This window comes from Bos indicus, chromosome 24 (genome assembly GCF_029378745.1).
Source record: "Bos indicus isolate NIAB-ARS_2022 breed Sahiwal x Tharparkar chromosome 24, NIAB-ARS_B.indTharparkar_mat_pri_1.0, whole genome shotgun sequence".
Taxonomy (NCBI): domain Eukaryota; kingdom Metazoa; phylum Chordata; class Mammalia; order Artiodactyla; family Bovidae; genus Bos; species Bos indicus.
In genome coordinates, this window is record NC_091783.1 from 26,143,681 (window position 1) to 26,166,821 (window position 23,141).

Consider the following 23,141-nt stretch of genomic DNA (forward strand, 5'->3'; position numbering starts at 1 on the left):
CCATGGCATGTGGGATCTTCTTGGACCAGGGATTGAACCCATGTCCCCTGCATTAGTAGGCAGATTCTTAACCACTGGGCCACAGGAAAGTCCCAGATAAGAACTTTGATAAAAATTATAGCCTGAGATTTTGAGCAGTTGCAGGAAAGCTCTAGAGGCCGGGGATTTCGTCCCTAGGCTTTACATAAGGATGGCTAGGACACAGGCACAGAGCAGACCGGAATATCCCAAGTCTGGCATAATTGAGCTTTGTTTGTAAAACTAGAAAAAGTAAGCCTCCCAGAGTCAGCTGGAGTTTGAATTATTTGAGCTCAGTCACCAAGTCCATGCTGAGAAACTGGCATCTGTTCGAAATTTTTGGCCAATATTCTCCATTTATATTTATTATGCTTGAGTTCTTTCAAGATACTTTATAGTGGGATTTTAATTTATTGCTCAGTGCCCCTTTTCCAGTTTCTTTTTGCATGTTGCTGTTAAACTGTTTAGGGCTTTTGGTTTATTTTTGTCACTTGTTTTGCTACCAAATTGTATGGTCAAACCAGGTAATAGGACTCCATGGGGTCACAAAGAGTGGGCAAAACTGAAGCAACTTAGCACACGTGTGCGCACGGAAGAGGTAGCAACAGGTGATCTTTTGAAAATACAAGCCTGATCAGAGTATTCCTCTGTCCAGGCTTTCCAGTGGCTCTCCATGTCACTGAGTAAGTGAGAATTCTTACAATGACCTGAGAGGTCAAACTCCATCCCACCCCTGGTACCTCTCAGACTTCATTTCTCATTTCCTTCTTTCACTCCACATGTAGGTCTCTTCTTTCTTGAATCCCCCAAGCCACATGCCTACCTCAGAATGCTTGCAATTTTGTTGTCCCCTCGGCCTGAAATGCCCTGTGCCTAGATAGACAAGGAGGGAAGTGAAGCTGACAGATGCTGAGAAAGTGGTGGGAGTCCAAAGAGTAATGAAGTAGAGGAAGTGCAACAATTGGAATTTGTCAGCAAGTGAGCTGGAAGGATAAGGAGAAATTGAGAGACGCATTTGAGGTCCTGCCATGCTGGGTTATGATGAGGAAGCAAGTGGTTGAGGAAACTGGGGGAATGGAGGTGTAGGAGCTGAGAATGTGGGGTACCGAGTGCCTCATCCATGGAGTTGGAGAAGCCACAGAAGACAGTGGGCCAGAGTACAAGAGTCTGTAGTAAAAGTGGGAATGTTATAAAGAGGTTGGTAAAATAGCACAAGAAGAAGAGAGGGAGGGGGAGATAAGCAGATCCCATATGTCTGAAAAGGGGAATATGATAATGATGAAGATGATAATGTTCTGAAAGTGGCATTGGAGAGCAAAAAGATGATGATATGATAATAAAGGCATGATTTTAAAGGTAAATAAGAAAATCCACTTAAAAGATATAAAATGCTGGTGTAACAAAAAAAATCAGAGTATGAAAGAGAAAAAGGTGAAAACATAAAGATGCTAAAAGTATCAAATAAAAGCTTAAAATGCATTATTGATCATTGACTTATTTACATGAGGCTGCTTAAGGCTGTGTTCTGACATAACTGAGTAGCATTCTAGAGAGAGGGTTCCTCAGTAAACATGAGATGAAATGAATTAGGAAATCAAAAATAAAAAATTTTAACAGTGTGAAAATAAAATGATTTCTTCCCTTATATGGACTGAAAATTATAACTAGATTTGATAACTCCTAATTATTCTTTATATGTTGAAACCCATCCCCACCTTGCAATTCAGAAAAGATAATGAAGGCATATGAATCATTTTATTGCTGTAAACATAACTCTTTAGAAATTACAAACCAACTTAAAACAGCCAACAGATGACCATGCAAGGAATTAGGACCCAAATAATCCCAAAACATTTATACTGAAAATGGAAGAAAAGCACCTTGTTGTAAACATCACCCAAGATGAATATTAGAGTTTAAAACTAGTTGTAAAATAGCAAAAGAAAAATAAGTTAGACTACGTACAGTTTGATGATAAAGTGTTTAGTAATTCAAATATAACAAAATGGAGGAATGTAGACAACTAAACAATAGCTTATTCATTGTTTTAAAATTATTTGATGGAGAGTAGATTGATCCACTTATGCTTTCATCCTAACAGGATTTGAATAACTTAGAACTGGAAGACAGATTCTCTTTCATGGACCCGTGTATTCTAATACAATGTGAAGTAAGTCTTACAAACACCAGGAGTCCCTCAAAAGTTAGAATTGATTAAATAGGCATGAGGAAATGTGGCAATACCTTCAGAAGTTTGTTCTGGGTTTCATATGTTTTTCTGAAAAAGTGAGGGCCGTTTTAGCCAAGATTACGACACCTTTAAACTCCTGCTAAAGTCAAAGGCTGTCATATATGTTATACTCTGACTAACATTCAAATATTGGTATAAACTTAGAAATGAATTGTGTATGTAGTAACTGGAAACATACAGAGTGAATATGTAATTTTTGAAGCTATATAATTAAAATTGTGTCAGAATAGTACATTGAATAAAGATTATGAGGCTAAAAACTTTATACAAAAATGTAGAGCAGATGTGCAGATGAAGGCCTATAAATGACCCCAAATAGATACTTTTTCTATAAATTTTTCAGTGCAAGTATCATTATATCAGGCAAGCTAATACTACCTAGCAGATATATTTGAAATTCAGTGTCAAAATTAGCTCAAAATGGTATTTTGATTGATATTAAATAATAAAGTATTTGTAGTACACTAATTTTTGTCCCTGAGGACTACATCTTTGGAGAGTAGGATGTTTTGTAAATATTAAACACTTTATTTTCAAACTATATATACATAACATATAAATAACTCTTTCTTCCTTCTCTTTTGTTAGGAGCAAGCTGATCTGAGACTCAGCTTGCAATATGGATTTGAAATATAACTATTCATTTATAAAGATATTTTCATATCTTTACATCTATGGAATGATATAAGGTATATGGATTAGAGTAAAGCATTTAAAGAGAAGGATTAAATTCTTCCTAAAGACTGATCATTTAAAAAAAATTACATGACTTTAAATGACTTAGAATGGTTGCTGTCTTAAAAAGATAATTTTAAAATTTAGGGATAAAGAATTAGAACATCAATGTGTAATCCTGAAAAAAAATTTTTATTTTGAAATTATCTTCCTAGGAAGATTGATGACTAATACTGCCATTTTTCTCTTGTATCTCCCATGATTTTATGTAACTAATGGATCTTAATAACAATAGTTATTAAAGATAGTCACTCTGGCATTTGTTAGACTATCTAAAAAATGCCTCTGGAAGATATCAGAAGTCTTAAGAAAATACTTCTGTATGATATGTCATATCAAAGTGACAAATACTAGCAATTAATTAATAATTATTTTTATTTCTTCAAACTCCTGGATATAGACATACTCAAGTATGCTTTATTTCTGGAAAGATTACCCATTATTAATGGAACCTCTAAATGAGAGAAATAAAAGAAAGACTCTCTGTGAATGATTTTATTTACATCTCTGCATTTTGGCATGCTGCTGCGGCTGCTGCTGGTGCTAAGTCGCTTCAGTCGTGTCCGACTCTGTGTGACCCCATAGACGGAAGCCCACTAGGCTTCCCTGTCCCTGGGATTCTCCAGGCAAGAACACTGGAGTGGGTTGCCATTTCCTTCTCCAATGCATGGAAGTGAAAAGTGAAAGTGAAGTCACTCAGTCGTGTCCGACTCTTAGCGACCCCATGGACTGCAGCCTAAGACTATCAAAATTTTACATAGTCTACAGAGTCAATATAAGATGTATATTGTAGATTTGAAAATATTGATATCATTTGCTGTAACATAGAGCAAAATAGCTCTGGGTAAAATAATTCACTCACAATCCCCCTTTGACAAGTGTTGAAAGTCCAATAACTATTCTTTGATCTTATGACACTCTAGAAAATTGAGTAATTGGGGCAGGCTAATCCTTAAAAGATTTTTGTCATATCTAGTTTCACATTAGTGAGCACATATTAACATTGAATTTAGAAAAAAGAAAAAAATGCCTCTACCATACAATAGTAAATTTACCTCTAAGAATGCTTTGATTCTATTCAGAGATTTTTTTAACCAGGTAACACTATATAGCAAATTCACAGAAATGACTTACCATAAATAGCACATTACTAAAATTTTGAAGTTATAAAAATATAATATATAATTTGGAAACTATAAATTGGAGCATAGATAATCCAAGAGCTTATGACAAATCAGGAATGGAAAATTTAGGCTAGCGAGAAAATTCAGTTTGAGGGTGGAATAGAATAAGAAAATGGTTTGTCTAGTACAACTTCACTCATGTTAACACAATATCATCAACTCTGTTAAAAGTTCCTAGTTGACCTCTTCAAAATAGCAGCAGAGGGTTGTTTTAAAAAGTACGAAACTCAGTTAAAAACAACAGTATGGTATTAATTTACTGAAACATTCTAGCTCCCCCCATTAAACATTTTACATTTTCTAAAAACAATTTTTTTAGATCCCTTTCAAATAATCTCCCCAAAGCATAACTATACTGCAGGCTTTTTCTCACAGCTCATCCCAAATCCTTTTTTTTAACTTAGAAAATGTGTAATAAAGAGCTGCAAATATAAAGGAATAACACTAAAAACACAATCTGAAAATGCAATGCGGTTCCCATCTGCTTCTTTGGAAGATAATTTACCACTAGTGATGACAACCGTGTCAGGTGTTACTTGCTTCAGTCAGAGAAGTACACCTGGTAGGTTCTCCTTTATTAGGTCAGAGCCACAGTGGTAAAGGGAGAAACAAGTGTGATACCCTGCAACCTCACCAGTATACAATATTCATCACTATTGCATCTACCACTAAACACAAACTAGAATCAGAGAAGTCCTTGACTCCATAGGAACTGTAGCTGAAGCTCCAGCGCAGGATCGAGGCTCACACAGCGCCAGCTCACCCCTAGTAGGTCTCACTCTGTTGCCACTCTCTTAGGGAATTTCCCTCCCAGGAAACATTTCCTAATTTGAGGTTTGTTTCATCTAGCGCCGTTTTTAAGGTGGGAGTGGTTGGTCGCTTGTGGACTTGGATGTGTAGCCAGGTTTTTACTCTTTAATGGTTAAAGTGAAAGTGTTAGTAGCTCAGTTGTGTCAGACTCTTTGCGACCCCATGGGCTATAGCTCACCAGTCTCCTCTGTCCATGGGATTTTTCCAGGCAAGAATACTGGAGTGGGTTGCCATTCCCTTCTCTGGGGATCTTCCTGACCCAGGATCGAACCTGGGCCTCCTGCATTGTAAGCAGATGCTTCACCCACTGAGCTATGAGGGAAGCCCTCTTTAATGGTTAACCCTGGTCTAAATATGTGGTTGAGTTTTTATTTATATCATCTGTGACACTGACCAGACCAGGCATTTGGGGGCACATTTCAAATTCTTCCCACATACTTGAGTGTATATTGCATGTTTAGTTTTTTAAAAATATTGCCTGAGCTATATGAAATTTCAAAACCAAGCAAGAAGAATGATGACCATTGTCATCTTAAGATCAGTGTTTTGTTCCACGTGCTGGAGAAACACTAGAGGCCACACAAAAGCACAGAAGACCCTACAGGCACAAAGAAGCCCCTGTCTCCAGTTTTAGTTCATGGTCATGATTGCCTTAGTATTAATATACAAAAAAAAGTTATAAAGGCTCAGGAGAGCTCTTGCCCAACGGCACTGTTTCCATCGATTTTTCTCACTGTGGTGTCTCACTTTGTGCCACAATTTTCTTAGCACGTGGCTGTGCATCCTAAATCACATTGTTAGTTTTGTGGTGATGGGAATTAAACCTAAATCACAATGACGGTGAAAAAAGCATGCTGGGGTCCCTGGCTACTTGGTATATTGAACTGTACTGTACTTTGTGATTCGACTCCGGGTTGTGGTAGGGGAGGCGGAACCGAGGGTGTTGCTAAAGTGATGCTCAGCGGAACCCCTCAAGTGGCCGATGGTGGCTGCGCCCCCTAGGCTGCTACTCAGGCCCCCGCCACCTCCTAGGCTGCCCAGCCCGATGCCACCACCACTTCCTCCACCTGCACTGCCCAGCAGGCTGCTGCTGCCCGTGATGCCGGAGCCGGAAACTACCCTCTCCGTCACAATCACGTTGTGGGTGTTTGATAACTCAGGGTGCATGCTCAGATTGCCCACTATGCCGGAAGTTGGCTGGATCACTCTTTCCGTCACTACTACATTGGAAGACTGCCTAGGATCAGGGATGGTCAGAGTGGTGGGCAGACTTGAACTTGGTGCTATTACCCTTTCTGTCACTATCACGTTTGACCCGTCTCTCAAGTCAGGCATCTCTAGCATCCCCTGCAAGTCGGCACCGGAGATTGGACCGACTACCCGCTCTGTCACCACCACGTTTGATGCGTGTCGGTTATCGTGAATGTGGACAGAGGGCTTCAGAGTGCCCGAGGAGGTGTAAGACTCGGTCACGGTGACATTACCATAGCCCAGAGGATCAGGAATCGGCGTAGGGTGCTGTACCCCAGGTCCCGAGGGGTAGGTGTTCTCAGAGATGACGGTGGTGGTGCCGAAACGTGGGGAGATGGGTGGGTGTCCACCACCAGTGGGCTCTGTTCCCTGCGGAGGGCAGACCGGCTCAGTGCTCTCAGGTGGCCAAGAGGGATCAGAGTCTGGAAATGGTTCAACGTCTTTTCCCAGGCTGATGTCTGCCAACTTCTTAAACTTCGGCCCCAGTGTATCCAAGAAGGTGTCATCCAAGTCTTCTCCAATGAAGCTACAACAGCCCACAGAGCCCGCAGGGGAGCCTGCACCCTCAATATCGTAGATGAGCAGACAGTCATTGGATGGGCGTCCTTCGTCTTCATCCGCATAAGCATATGCTTTCTGAATTTGTAGGCGAAAGAGAAAATGGAATGATGAATACATTTTTTAACAGTAATAGAGGTCTTTATCATTATTTCTTCTTCCAGGGCTTTACCAGAAAACTACACATAAAGCAAAATTCTAACGTCTTCCAGACACTCTTGTTGTTTAGTTGCTGAGTCGTTTCTGACTCTTTGCAACCCCATGGACTGTAGCCCACCAGGTTCCTCTCTCCATGGGATTTTCCAGGCAAGGATACTGGAGTGGGCTGCCATTTCCTTCTCCACAGACTCTTTAGAAGTTATTATGTAATTACTTGAAAGAGTTTGGTTAGAAATTAACTGTAATTTTGATAATATATTTTGATATTTATTTAGATGGACTTTTTCATGTTGGTGCACTTTGGACACAAAATCATGAAAAGAATCACATAAATTGTTTTGCAACCAAGTTAGAAGGACATACTTACAAACACAGAACCTAAAGTATGCCAGAATTGTGTGTTTTTTTGATTTGTTTAAAAGACACAGTTTATAGTTGATTTGGGTTCATTCGGGATTGTACTTGTCTTCCTTCAGATGAAGTGAATATGGTGATTTATTTCAATGTGGTTTTTAAAGCAAGATAAGAGGAGAATTTGACACTGGGTCTATGCTACTTTGAGGTTCAAAATTGAAGGTGACCAAAGACAATTCTTAAAAATGAAACCTCTGTCAAGTCAAAGTGAAAGCCCACAGATGTGTGTGCTTTTATCTCATCTCTCTTGTCTGCAATATTGGATTGCAAACTTTCAGGTTAATCAGAAACACCTAGCAAACCAACTCATTGTGCCATGTCAATTCAAAATTGTGCTTTGAGTCCTTACTGTTTGCCAGACACTCAATTAGGAAGTTGGCAATAAAGTAATGAGCAAAACCAGGTAAAGTCCCTTTCTCATAGGGCTTACATTTCAGTAGGATGAACCAGAAAATAACACATAAAAGTATCTGTCAGAAGGTGCAGAGTAAAGGAATAGAGAGAGATAGGGTTTCTCTTTCAGACAGAGTGTCAGGGAAAGCATCTCATAAAGTGATGTTTGTTCAGAAACTGGAGTAAAGTCACTGGGAGAGTAAAGCAGAGAGAGAGGGTTCTGGACAGAAGGAGCTACAAGTGCAAAAGTTTTGAGGCAGAAATTGTACTTTTCATGAAAATAATATTCATGTGTAGGGACATGGATAAGAAGTCTGCCTATGGATTTCAGCAACAGTCCTCTTATTATTTGCTACTATTTGAAAGAGTTTACTGGTATTTCAGTTCAAAATATCAGCCACTGGGTTTGATCCCTGGGTCGGGAAGATTCCCTGGAGAAGGAGCCTGGCAGACTACAACCCATGGGGTCGCATAGAGTCAGACACGACTGAGTGACTTTTTCACTGTTTTTCTGATTAGGAGAGTTAATGAAGGTGTTTTAGGGCAGGATGTATAAGGACATAAATGTATGAGAGACAATCTCAGAGGTAAGAAATTTTTGAAGGTTTAAGTGTCCTATGAAGTATAACTAAGGGAAATTCTGTCTCTACCTGGAGATAGCAAAATTAATTCTTTCTGGTTCTTAGAATGTCCTAGAAGTGTACTATGGCTCTTGGGCCTACGCTTTCTTAAAAAATATTTTATTGGAGTATTGTTGCTTTACAGTGCTTTGTTAGTTTCAGCTGTATAGCAAAGGGAATCAGTTATATGTGTTTATATATATATATATATATATATCCCCTTTTTAAAATTTCCTTTACTCTTTCCTTTACTCCTTTATTCTGTGCTTGAAACTGAGCCAGGTACCAGCAACATAATGTAGAGCATGTATGGACATGGGCATGTGACTAACAGATTCTAGCAATGGAATGTTACATAAAACGTACAAAGTGCTACAGAAATACACATACAGAAACATCAATCCTATTTTGGATGAGAGGATAAACAGTTAACAATTTCAGAAAGGTGGAAATGTTTAAAGTGGATTGAAAGATGAGTGGGGGTTGGTAAGAGAGATGATCAGACAGAAGCATTCCAGGACGAGCACAGCATGAAAAAAGACATGAAGGGGAGTGGATCAGTGTGAATAAGGCAGAGGTGCTTGGCAAGTGGGGTTGTTGGTAAGGAGTAACTGGGGGTGTGAGGAAAGAGGTCAGTTGGTTAATGGCTATGTGAAGGAATTTTGGATTTTATTCCACAAACAAAACAGAGCTGGGAGCCACTGGCTGTTTGAAAGCAGGGGAGAAAAGTGCTCCCTGGTGGCTCAGAGGTTAAAGCGTCTGCCTGGAATGTGGGAAGCCGGGGTTTGATCCCTGGGTTGGGAAGATCCCCTGGAGAAGGAAATGGCAACCCACTCCAGTATTCTTGCCTGGAGAATCCCATGGAGAGAGGAGCCTGGTAGGCTACAGTCCATGGGGTCGCAAAGAGTCGGACATGGCTGAGCGACTTCACTTTCACCTTCACTTTCAAAGTGCTCAAGTCAGAGTTTTAGAAATGTTATTCAATTGGAATATAGATTGCCAGCATCTGTATCTAAAGACCAGAGGCTGGAAACCTTGTTAGGAGGTGCCCACCATAACCTTGTTGAAAACAGTGTGGGTCTAGGGTAGAGATGGGGCTTCCTTGATGGCTCAGCGATGGAGCATCCACCTGCAATGCAGGAGACACAGGAGATGGGTTGGAAATCCCTGTAGGAGGAAATAGCAACCCACTCCAGTATTCTTGCCTGAAAAATCCCTTGGACAGAGGAACCTGGTGGGTTATAGTCCAAAGGGTCGTAGAGTTGGGCATGACTGAGTTGCTGAGCGTGGGGTAAAGATATGGGTGCAGGATGGAGAGAAGGCATGGGGACAGAGAGCTTACCTGGCAGAAGTAACTTTCCATGAAGTTCATATTCAGCCCGCCTTCTCTACATTCCCTCATAGAATTTCTTCTTAGTGTTCCAGGATATTCTTGACATATCTCAGGTCCTCCTGACATTTTAACTCCATCTGTTAGTTCAAATCCTGTCGTTCTTTCTCCTCCTCCCAGATCTTGCATTTCTCTGGCACCATACTCATTTGTGTAAACTCCTAAAAGTGTTAATCAAATTAAATTTTACTTTCCAGTAAACTATATTTTAAATCCAGTAAACTATATTTTCTCTAGCGTATTGTAAACTAAAAATTAACAACTTACTCTAATGTATAATTTCTTCATTCAGGTATGCAGTGGTGAGCGAGCAAAGAAATAAAATGAAGGTAACACATAAAGAACGGAGATTATAAATATATTGAGTTCAAAATAATATTATTAACCAATTTGTTAATTCACTAATTATTTGTTGTCTGTTATGTGTGTTAGTTAGTCAGTCATGTCTGACTCTTTGCGACCCCATGAACTGTAGCCCACCAGTCTCCTCTGTCCATGGAATTCTCCAGGCAAGACTACTGGAGTGGGTAAGCTATACCTTCTCCAGTGGATTTTCCCAACTTAGGGAACGAACCTGGGTTTCCTGCACTGCAGGCGGAATTTTTTACTGTCTGAGCTACCAGGGAAGCCCATCATTTGTTGAGAAGTTACTATATGTTGTGCTGGGATAAGGGGGCTCCCTAGAGGTTACAAAACCCTATCTATACCTTAGAGAGTTTGATTTCAAATTGGAGGAAAATACCCAAATTCTAAAAGTTAAAGAAAAAGTATGAGAATACTCGGTGTATATACATATTAGACTCTAGCACAGGCACTCCAAAGCTTTCAGAGAAGAAAACATGGCTATGGCGAGGGAACAGGTTTACATGGAGACTCTGGGATTTGCATTTGAATGTGAGGGGTGAGTAGAAGTCTGTTATAGTATTCCATATAGATGAGATAAAAGGGTGGCCAGACTATGCAAGTGCCATGGACAGAGAATGTTGACAATGGAACAGTCCTATGGCTTTCATATTTTAAAGCTCTTCAGTTTAGGTACAGCATTTCATACTTCTTATTCTGCTGCTGTTCACTGTGCTTTGTTCAAGGTTTGTAGACTTAATAAGGGAATACATGCATAAATAAATCCTTGTGGATTTGAAGATTTGTCAAGTCTTGAGAACTGATTGGGTGTCAATGAATAGGAAGCTATGAGAGTCAACAATGAATTTCTGCTTTTGAGGTGGAAGGTGTTGGTGTCATTAACAAAAATAGATGCCTCAGGGGGAGAAAGAAGTTTAGACTAGCATCTCCCGCCTTTTGAATGTGGTCCAGTTCTGTAAGTTATAAACATTCTATGTCTTTTCCATTTTGAAGAGTTCAAAGTGGAAAGGTCATGATCACAAGTTTGAAAAAGACTGAAAAAAATAGAATCGGTAATATTTATTTACCTTGAAAAGAAGCAAGATGGTACAATTATTTTCAAAATACGAGTTTTTAAAATTAATTGCTCTTTTCATTAGACTGATTTTGTGAATTGTAGAGGCAGAGGCTAGCCTCAATAAATGAGCATACATCTATTTAATAGGGTTATTTTTAAGTTCAAATGAGTAGTTTTTAATGAATAACAATTGCTCTATTAAACAAAAAAATCTCAACCGAAATTGACTTTTGTACTTCTCTATTTAACAGAAATCCCAATCATCACCTGTGTACTTTCTGATGATTATGGAAGATTTTAAAAAATACCAGCTTAAAGGAATAGTAATTACTGTAGGTTTTTCTTTATCATTTAATTTGCAAATTAGTCATCTAAAAAAGAATGATAGGAACAATTGTAAAGATAAGACGGTTGGGAAATAGTAAGGTATACAAAGACGGAGAACAGAGTTCCTTCTTAGTAATTGAATTGTTAAAACTTTAAAAAATTTTTTCTTACCTGAGTTGTCAACATACTCAATTACATTTGCATTAGTGACTGGTATGCATGGTACAGCACTATTGGCCAGAACCTAAAGGACAGGAAACATTTTCCCATTTGTAATGATTCTTTTCTTTCAGTGATTATACAGTGGGCTTGTTCTCAAATTATCTGAGACATTAAAAAAAAAACAAAACTAAAAGCAATGTGAACCTTATTGAGAAAGGCTTTCTTGTTACTGTCATCCAATTTTGATGCACCTTGGATTTCTCTTGGTTCTCCCTTTTGGCTCTCTCAGAACAAAGAATAGTCTAGACTGTGAGTGATTCCCTGTGTCTTGGTTCAAGAGTTTTGAAGCCTGTGAAGGGGCCACCTGTTATTGATGAGCACTTACCCCAGGATCGGCCTGTGCACCTTCCACTGCCCACGAGTGAATTGCTCCGTCGGAACATTCAGGAACAGGCTCAAAGGCAGCCCCGCCGCCAGGGGCGCCTCCACAGTCACAGCACATCAGCAAGAAGGGGACCACTGGTGGGGAAAAGACAGGAATATTGGAATTAACAGTGGGACCACACTAAAACAAAACGACCTACCCTTATGATTAAATTTGAATCCCTAATTTAACTCCACTTGATTCTAACATAATTATGAAAGTTTCAGAAAACAAGCTGAATATTGGTGAGATACCAAAATCAGTGTCAGCTTCAGACTGCAGTCAATTTTTACTTGTTACAGAATATTCTGATTACAGATGCTATTATACTATTAAAACAGATGAGTTTTTTTTCCCCCTGTCATTACTTAGGGAAGTATTAAAGGAGAAATATTTCTCAGAGGTTGTAACATTTGGCTCATCTCCACTCTGTGATCATCTAAAGCAATGTTAAAAGACCTCTTGGAGAATCCATTGAACATTATACCCTCATATCTAGATCCTTGACTAGGTCCTCTCTGCTGCTGCTGTTAAGTCACTTCAGTTGTGTCTGACTCTGTGCAACCCCATAGACAGAAGCCCACCAGGCCCCCCCGTCCCTGGGATTCTCCAGGCAAGAACACTGGAGTGGGTTGCCATTTCCTTCTCCAATGCGTGAAAGTGGAAAGTGAAAGGGAAGTTGCTCAGTCATGTCTGACTCTTAGCGACCCCATGGACTGCAGCCTACCAGGCTCCTCCGTCCATGGAATTTTCCAGGCAAGAGTACAGGAGTGGGGTGCCATTGCCTTCTCCAGGTCCTCTCTAGTGACCGCAGGATGTAGTCTGTTTCTCTCTTTAAAAATTTTTTTAAAATTTATTTGCTTAATTATTTTATTATTTTTGGCTGTGCTGGGTTTTTTGTTGCTGCACACGTGGGCTTTTCTCCGGTTGTGACAGTTGGGGGCTACTCTTTAGTTGTGGCATGTGGGCTTTTCACTGCTGTGGCTTCTCTTGTGGCTGAACACACGCCTAGGCCCACAGGCTGCAGTAGTTGTGGCTTGTGGACTCAGTAGCTGAAGCTCCTAGGCACTGGAGAACAGAATCAATAGCTGTGGTGCGTAGGCTTAGTGTCTCGGGAGCATGTGAGATCTTCCCGGATCAGGGCTTGAACCCATGTCTCCTGCATTGGCAGGCAGATTCTTTACCACTAAGCCACCAGAGAAGCCTGTGGTCTACTTCTAAAAGCTCCCATGTGTGATACTTCTTTTTCATTATCAAAGTGTGTTGTGAAGTAAGTCTTATGATTTCATAGAAGGCAAAAGCAAGGCCCAGGGAGTTTGATATTGAAACTCCAAATAAAAATCTTAACTTATCTACTTAAAAATATTGTAATATATAGTGGAACTATGTGTAACTCTGTTCTGTGTTTTCCAAGTCTCCTATAAATGTGTTATCATACCTTCATAATTTAAAAAATAAAAATTAAAAAATATATACTAAAAAAAAAAGCAAGGCTCAGAAAAGTTGGGTAACCTTGGAAAGACTCAGACAATTGAATTTAGAAGCTGGAGTTTACCCCTTCTTTTCTTTGGTTCTTCTTTTCTTAGACTGTGCAGCTTTAGCATAGCTTTTGAACTGTGGTGTTGGAGAAGACTCTTGAGAGTCCCGTGGACTGCAAGGAGATCCAACCAGTCAATCCTAAAGGAACTCAGTCCTAAATATTCATTTGAAGGACTGATGCTGAAGCTGAAGCTCCAATACTCTGGCCACCTGATGCGAAGAACTGACTCACTGGAAAAGACCCTGATGCTGGGAAGGATTGAAGGCAGGAGGAAATGGGGACAATAGAGGATGAGATGGCGGAATGGCATCACCAACTCGATGGACATGAGTTTAGAGCAAGCTGCGGGAGTTGGTGATGGACAGGGAAGCGTGGCATGCTGAACTTCATGGGGCTGCAAAGAGTCTGACACAACTGAGCAACTGAACTGAAGTGAGATAAAGTGCCCTCAAGGTCAACCCCTGCCTGTGTTTGTAGTCTCAACTCTCATCACACTGTCAGACACATCCTTTATTTCTTCTCTGATGGAGTCCTTTATTGCAGTTACTTGCACTCTCATTCTTTTGGGACTGTGCACATGGATTTTTTTTTCTTCTTCTTGTATTGTGTTCTCCTTTTCTTGTCCAGTAGGATAGTTCCTATTCATCTGTTAAAACCCAACTCAGAGTTTACTTGTTCTATGTAGCCTTTTCTGATTGTTTCAATCAATTGTTTCTTACTGTCTTCTTCACTCAAACAGCAATTTGAATCTGTCTGTTATGGTGGTGGTTGGTGGTGGTTTAGTTGCTGTGTTCAACTGTTGTAACCCCATAGACTATAGCCCACCATGCTCCTCTGTCCATGGAATTTCCCAGGCCAGAATACTGGAGTGGGTTGCCGTTTCCTTCCCCAGAGAATCTTCCCCCCACAGGGATCAAACTCAAGTCTCTTGCATTTCAGGCAGTCTCCTGCATTGCAGGTGAATTCTTAACCAACTGAGCCACCAGGGAAGCCTGTTACGGTACTTCCCTATTACATTGAGACTTGATGCAAAATAGTTTTTATCCTCACTGAACTCTAAGAAATCAAACTGATTTTTTTTTCATGTCATAAACCCAACACCAAACATAGAAATTTCTTGATAATTGCACAAAATAAGAATGTATAGAATATATTTCATCAAAGGGACAGAAAACTAATTTCCTCCCTAGTTTTTTTGGAGGGACACATAAAAACAGAACTGTTCAAATACTTACATCCTAGGACCAAGAATCCCATGATGAGTAGTCCAATGCCAGCAGGACCAAAATGTACATTATCTCCTATTGTCTGATAAGTATCAGGTTCACGTACATAAACACTTGTGCCAACAGCAAGAGTATTTGCACCACCACCAACACCAGTTATGTAGCCATTAGTGGTAACACCTCCGGAAGTAAGGCTATATGCAGAGGTAGTACTTCCATTTACATTTGGACGTTCGGTTTTCCAGCCACCATTTTCAAGGTTAATAACAATTGTACCAGTACAAGTTCTTTGAAGAGCATCTGTAACAAAGTTTAGAATGAAAGAAATATTTTATACATTTGGTTTAATAATTGTTGGACGATACGAACCTATTTTCTCTTTGCATAAATACTTATTTCAGTGCCTTAATTCCTACCAGTTCAATAACCCCCCATATTGTCTTTTGTCTGCGACTCAGTTTTTAAATCAAAGCATTACGAGTAAATATTAGTGCTTGAGAAAAAACATACACAATAAAGAAACATGTGTTAAGAAACATGTGTTGAGAAACATACACAGAACACGTCACGTTATGTGTTGGTCAGCAGTGTGTTATAAGCCAGTGTGGAGACATTTCTAGACTGCGTGTTGCACACTTCTCCATATTTTGTTTGCTGTTTTACTGTCTTTCATCTTCAGTTCTTGTTTTTTTTCCTTTTATAGGCTGACAAAACCAACAGACTTTGAGCAGGTTGGTCTGTCATTTGTATAGACATCACCTACTGATAAAACTTCATATCCTCAAACTCACAACTGTCAGTTCAAACAACTCATAGGAGGGAGAATTTGGCACCATTGGAGGTGGGGGGCGGATTTTCATTATTAAATAAGTGAAGAACTTTTGTTTCACTATCAGATATTCTAAATTTGCTTTCTTCTTGTCCTTTGAAGTTCCGGTAAATTATTGTCTTTGTTGGCTAAACATGAGAGGAGAGATATTTGTGATTTGTTTCAGCTTAATGGCGCCACACTTGCTGTTGGTTTCAGCAAGTTACTATTATTATTGTTCAGTTGCTAAGTTGTGTCAGACTCTTGCAACCCCATGAGCTGTATTATCTCTATTTTTTAGATGTAAGTTTTGTTGTCAGACTTTGTTCATCATTGTCATTCTAGAATCTGGCACAATGGCTAACGTTTGGTTAGAATTCAATACATAGTTTCTGAGTAAATGAATAAAGGTATTCCTGAAAGCCGGTACTAGAGATAGGCTTACACCCTAGTCTGTGTGTATGTGTGCATGTGTTATGCCTAGTTGTGTCTGATTCTTCGCAACCCCATGGACTGTAGCCCACCAGGCTCTGTCCATGGAATTTTCTAGGCAAGAATTCTGGAGCAGGTTGCCACTGTCTACTCCAGAGGGTCTTCGTGACCCAGCGATTGAACCCACATCTCTTGAGTCTCCTGCGTTGGCAAGCAGATTCTTGACCACTGCACCGCCTGAGAAGCCCGCATCCTAATCTATCTGAAGTCAAAGTCCATGTCATTTCAGTCAAGCTAAGCTGGTTCTATTATTATTGTGTCAGAGTACAACAATTCTATTGCTACTGTTTTTGTTATTTTTATTATTATCAGATCCAATGTTTATCCCAGAAAACTGTATTTTTTAATGACAAAGGTAATGTTCCCTACTTGCCATAAACCTACAGTTTTAGTAAGCTTAAGTTTCAATTTCTCCTTCATGTGTCCAGTTAAGCTTGATGTTGGGTGTAAGAAAAGGAGTAAACTAGCAATTGCTTAAGACAATTTCAGCGCTGAAATAAGCTTTATCTGTGGATGGAATAAACATTTCTATTTGTAATACACGTTATAAAACCTACATTTATTTTGACTGATTGTGGAAAAGACCAGCATAATTTGGTACAAATTCTGAATTAATGAATGCTTTTAAAGAAATGCTCCTTTATTTCTTTTTAATCTGTGAAGCAAGTGGAAATTGTCAATCCCATTTTAAGACAATTGAAAGAAAAAGAGAAGAAAGAGACAGAAGAAGAAAGAGAAGCTGAAGCAGCAAATATTGCTTAGAATTAGCTTTGAGGAACTTTCCTCCTAGTGATCTAACCTACTTTAAAGCTGTTGGTCTTGAAAAGTAATAAACTTGCTAATTCCAAATTGTTTACATGAAGTTGTACATTAACTAAGGATCATATAAAGTTAAGCTAGCTTAGCTTTGTGTCTATTTGAAAATAATTTTACAGTATCATTAAACATTTTCAATTACCAACATTAATAGGAACTAACATTTACTGAAAGTCAGCACTTGTCTAGTGCTTTACTATAATAACTCCTTGAAAGTGAAAGTGTTAGTTGCCCAGTCATGTCTGACTCTTTGCAACCCCATGGACTGTATAGCTCACTGGGCTCCTCTGTCCATGGAATTCTCCTGGCAAGAGTACTGGAGTGGGTTGCCATGCCCTTCTCCAGGGGATCTTCCCCACCCTGGGATTGAACCCAGGTCTCCCACATTGCAGGCAGATTCTTTACTGTCTGAGCCACCAGGGAAGCACTTAATAACTCCATAAGTACTTCTAAATCCATAATGTTACTGTCCCACTTTATGGAAGAAAAATCTGAGGGATAAATGGGTTAAATAACTTCTCTAAAATCTGTAGCTAGTAAGTGATAGTACAGTATACCAATCCAGTTTCATTCCAAAGCTCACGGTCCTAACCATAAATTATAATGTATCTTGTATCATTCAGGATTTGATTCTATAATGCCCAGTATGATAATTTTTGTTGGAAAAAGGGTACTTCAAAATACAATAATTAAAATTTTAGTTTCTGAATGTATATACAAATTCCATGTATATATGATATAACTGTATACATAAATTCCATGAGAAGGGAAAAAAAGAAGTTGATTTCTTACCATCTATAGATAGAATTGTTCCTTGGTATTTCCCCCCAAGTATTTTGTATTGTTCCATAGTAACTTTATTTCTCAAAGTAATTATGGCTGTTTTTGAGTCAATAGCGAGCAAGTCAGTTGGATTTCTTCCCATTACGTATCTGTTTTTGAAAGACAGTGGTACAAATTAATGTTAGTTATGTAGAGAGAGAGAGATTGATTTTGATTTTTTTTTAAGGATAATTGCTTTACAATGTTGTGTTGGTTTCTGCTGTCATCCAACGTGAATCAGCCCTAAGTATACATGTGTTCCTTCCCTCTTAGACTTCCCTTCCACCCCCCATCCCATCCCACCCCTCTAGGCTTTCCCAGAGCTCCCTGTGTTATACAGCAACCTCCCACTAGCTGTCTGTTTTACATATGGTAATGCATATGTTTCAATGCTTCTCTCTCAATTCGTCCCACCCTCTCCTTCCCCTGCTGTGACCGCAAGTCTGTTCTCTATGTCTGTATCTCTACTCCTGCCTGCAGATAGGCTCATCAGTACCATTTTTCTAGATTCCATAGATTTGCATTACTATACAATATTTGTTTTTCCCTTTCTGACTTCACTCTGTATAATAAGCTCTAGGTTCATCCACCTCACTAGAACTGACTCAGTCATTCCTTTTTATAGCTGAGTAATATTCCATTGTATATGTGTACCACATTTTATCCATTCGTCTGTCAGTGGACATCTTCTATGCCCTAGTTATTGTAAATGGTGCTGCAGTGAATGTTAGGGTACATGTGTCTTTTTGAATTATGGTTTTTTCAGGGTATGTGCCCAGTAGTGGGATTGCTGGGTCAAATGGTAGCTTTATTCCTAGATTTTTAAAAAAAGAAATCTCCATACTGTTCTCCATCATGGCTGTATCAGTTTACATTCCCACCAACAGGAGGGAATGTAGGAGGGTTCCCTTCTCTCTATACCCTCTCTAGCATTTATTGTTTGTAGATTTTTTGATGATGGCCATTCTAACTGGTGTGAGGTGATGGTTTTGATTTTAAAACATGTTTCCTGCCAGTAGATGTAACCCCTGGATATAATTTTCAATCATTAGAAACTTTGTCTGAGGACATTCAGAAATGGAGGGAGATTTAAATTTAAGAAAAAGAATTAAGCAACCACTTGTGATGGAATGTCTATTACACCCACTTGGATGTCTGAATAATCCCTTGATACTTGCAGCCTCATTTTCATTTGATTTTGGTAGCATCAGAACTGTCCTGGACAACCCAGATACTGGGACTTCCTGGACTGCTGCTAACTCTAAACTTTTCTCTTACCAAAGAAGTTATTTCTTCAGACCTTGGCTTTCATCCCTTTCCTATTTCCAACCCCTCCCCATATACACAGTGCATTTACAGGATTTCTTGTGGATTCCAAACTCCATCCTTGTCTTGCACCTCTATCCTATTCTCTATTCTCTTCCTCTCCTCATCCTTGACTTTGAAGTTTTCCTTCCATTTATATGTTTGTTAGACATACATTGGTCAGAGAACTCTCTGTGTCGGGCATTGTGCTAATCGTGGGGAATAGAACTTGGAAAGGAGTCAGAGGTAGGGGTGTGGTCTTCCCTCAGTGAACTCACATCTGTGGAGTACAAGAGAGCTTATTAGCAATGGTGGTGCAAAGACCGTAGATAGTAATGCCTGTATGTGGAATCTGAAGACAATTCGTGTAGATGATCTTATTTATAAAGCAGAAATAGAGACAGATATGGAGAACAGATGTATGGATACCAAGGTGGAAGGAGGGGTGTGATGAATTAGGAGATTGGAACTGGCATATATACTCTATTGATACCATGTATAAAATAGGTAACTAATGAGAAGCTACTGTATAGCTCAGGGAACTCTAGGCAGTAGTCTGTGGTGACCTGTGAGGAAACCAGAAATGAAGGGATATATGTATATGTTTAGCTGAATCACTTTGCTGTATAGTAGAAGCTAACACAACACTCGAAAGCAACATGCTCCAGCTCCTGCTCAATCGCTCAGTCGTGTCCAGCTCTTTATGACCCCATGGACTGAAGCCTACCAGGCTCCTCTGTCCATGGAATTCTCCACTGGGGCAAGAATATGGGTTGCCATGCCCTCTTCCAGGGGATCTTCCTGACCCAAGGATTGAACCCACATCTCTTGCTTCTCCTGCATTGGCAACTGGATTCTTTACCACTGAGCCACCTGGGAAGCCTTAAGCAACTATATTCCGATAACATTAAAAAAAAAAAAAAAAGGAATGGCACAGTGTGGTAAGAGCTATAATACTCGTATGGAGTGAGTTGACTACAGAGCAAAAACTTTTAAAACTCATTTGTGAGGTCTTTCCACCCCACCATTGTTCTTGACTACAGGCACTTTTCAAAATACATGTGCACATATAATACAGTGATTTTTCATGATCAAGTAGAAACATTTGGATATGTAGAGTTTAAAAAAAACTACAAAGCATGACCTTTTCCTTAATGTAACCAACTTTTTCATATCAAGGTTATTGTTGACCAATATTAAGTGCTAATTAAAGTAGGAAAGTAACTGATATGAGTTAGCTAAATCTAATTGATTTCAATGGGTGGATTTGCAATGGGAAAATCAATCCATCAAATCTTCCAAGGGGAATACCATGATATGTGGAAATCAGCTAACTGATCAATAAAATATATAAACACAGGAGTGTCAAACTTTCAAGATACAATAATTTTCACATTTTAAACCTTCACACTTTCCATCTTACATTTTTCACAGATTTTTATACTTTCTTAAACACTCTAAATTAAGTAACAGTTCACCAGTTTGTATGTTATATGATTGAATTTCAGAAATAGTGAAAACTATTTTAATTCAGATACAGTTCAATATGTGGTGAAAATTAGTTGGAAAAAATCAATCTTACCTAACAGTTGTTGAAGGCCGATTTGTGTCGAGATCCCAAGCTACATACTCTCCTATTTTATAGTTTTGTCCCATATTACTATTTACTACAAATGTCTTTGAACCTGGACGGAACACTGAGCCTTCAACTACGTTTAACACAGTCACAGAGATTGCAGTTGCTGTGAGTTTATATTGAGACATAATTGATTGATGAAATTCAGCTTTATTTCTAACACCGAGACTAAGTTGCAGATTATTCATAGCTTCAAAATCTAGGGGCTAGAAAATACAGAGTGAAATGGTTTTACTAGAAGCAGAAAAAGCATTCTAGAGGAAAGAGAAATTCTTTGATTAGAGGCAAAAGAACTTCTTATATCTTTTTCTTTAATAAAATATAAATACATATAAATACACAATCTATTCTTACTTTATGTTCAATTCAATACAAACACATGAAAATACAGTAAGAAAAAGAATCCAGTAGTCTTAGATCCTTTGTTGAAAAAGTTAAAAATGTGTGAGTTCTAACTGTCCACCAAATTAAAAAATTTAAAATAATACAGATGGTCAAATCCATTGATTTTGTAGTGCAAAGACAGCTTATGTTAGTTGCTATCATTTCACATTTCTCAGAAAATAGCCCTATTTATTACAAAGAATGGGCCAAATATATCTAGTCTCAATCATTTGACTGATTTTATCCATAAAAAACTATTTACAATCACATATTTTGTATATGTGATTTCTTTCAATAAATCAAATAATAGAATATAATATGTAAATAATGAAATCCATAGTTTATTCAATATATCCAGGAAAAAATTCATTTTACATTATAAAATTATAGTCATTTTCATTATGAAAGATGATGTCAAAATCCACTACTCATATAATCCACAACTATGCAGTATGCATGTAAATACCAACTACATTTTTCTAAATTTTCACAAGAGTAGATTAGATGACCATCAATTCACACATTGAGCGCTCCAGTTAGCTAAAATTTTCAGTCTTTGCTCTAATATTATCTCTACTTGCAACTCCAAGAATGGTTATAAAATTATGTGTATATACACATCATATGAACTTATTGTGGCGGACGGGGGAGCTTGGTAGGCTGCCGTCTATGGGGTCGCACAGAGTTGGACACAACTGAAGCGACTTAGCAGTAGCAGCAGCAGCAGCAGTCACTAAGTCATGTTCAACTCTTGTGACCCCATGGAAGGTAGCCCACCAGGCTCCTCTCTCCATAGGATTTTCCAGGCAAAAACACTGGAGTAGATTGCCATTTCCTTCTCCAGGGGGATCTGCCTGACCTAGGGATCGAACGTGAGTCTCCTGCACTGCAGACAAATTCTTTACTGACTGAGCTACCAGGGAAGCGCTATGCACTTATTACATGCATATAATCCTAACAAAAAATTGATACATGATGTCACACACATCTGGGAGAAAAATCAACATTAATCCCATTTTACAGATAGAGATCTTGAGGCCAGATAGATAAATCAATTTTCTAAAGTAACATCATAGTTTGGGGTGTAATAGATTAGGACTCATTTTCCCAGTGTGGAATTCTAGATAGGATAGTGGAAAAAAGAATGTAAACTTAATAGCTAGAGAAGCCGAGGTTTGAATGTCAGTTGTCCCGCTTACTAGAGATGAGAACTGAGCAGGTTACAAACTCTCTCTGAACCTCAGTATATTTATTTGTAATGTGGGCTTCCCTTGTAGCTCAGCTGGTAAAGAATCTGCCTGCAATGCAGGAGACCCTGGTTTGATTCCTGGGTTGGAAAGATCTGTTAGAGAAGGGATAGGCTACCCACTCCAGTAATCTTGGGCTTTGCTGGTGGCTAGGCTGGTAAAGAATCCACCCACAATGTGGGAGATATGGGTTCCATCCATGGGTTGGGAAGATCCCCTGAAGGAAGGAGGGCATGGCTACCCACTCCAGTATTCTGGCCCGGAGAATTCCATGGACTGTAGTCTAATTTTAATTTTGTAAAAAAACTCTGATAAACTAACAACTTTTAATTCATATGATGAATATTGTTAGTGAATAATAATTGATGTATAGTATTGACAGGGATACCTTTTTTTAGGCCATGTTGAATCTGCTTAAAAATAAAATTCTTTAAACTGAAAGGATTAATCAATTATTGTTGCAAGCATAAAACAAGATTCATGTTTAAAAATGCTTTCCCTTTATATGATCCATGAGGGAATACTGTATTGATAGGAAAGAGTTCCAAGTAAAAACTTCAGTGCCTATTTTTATGAAATGATATAAGCAGAAAAACTCTCTATAAAAGGCTCTATATCATATATAACCCTAAAACACAGTAATTTTTATTTTACCCATTCAAGTTTGTGAAGTGTCAACATCATTTTAAGATTACCACTTTGAAAAAAAGCTAAGAAAACAAACTATTAGATAAGATATAATATAATAG

General features: G+C 38.7%; 1 protein-coding gene across 1 annotated transcript in view; it reads right to left on the reverse strand.

The window, feature by feature from the left end:
• Nucleotides 1-1,754: 1,754 nt before the first annotated feature.
• DSG1 (desmoglein 1) overlaps nt 1,755-23,141 on the reverse strand; it is a 43,462-nt gene continuing 22,075 nt past the window's right edge. Inside the window, exons 9-15 of the mRNA XM_019986916.2 lie at nt 20,708-20,967; nt 17,791-17,930; nt 14,892-15,182; nt 12,078-12,211; nt 11,702-11,774; nt 9,736-9,944; nt 1,755-6,885 (exon numbers count right to left, since the gene is read on the reverse strand). Coding sequence (XP_019842475.2) covers nt 5,866-6,885; nt 9,736-9,944; nt 11,702-11,774; nt 12,078-12,211; nt 14,892-15,182; nt 17,791-17,930; nt 20,708-20,967 — 2,127 coding nt within the window. The 3' untranslated portion in view covers nt 1,755-5,865. The remainder of the gene's footprint in view (nt 6,886-9,735; nt 9,945-11,701; nt 11,775-12,077; nt 12,212-14,891; nt 15,183-17,790; nt 17,931-20,707; nt 20,968-23,141) is intronic.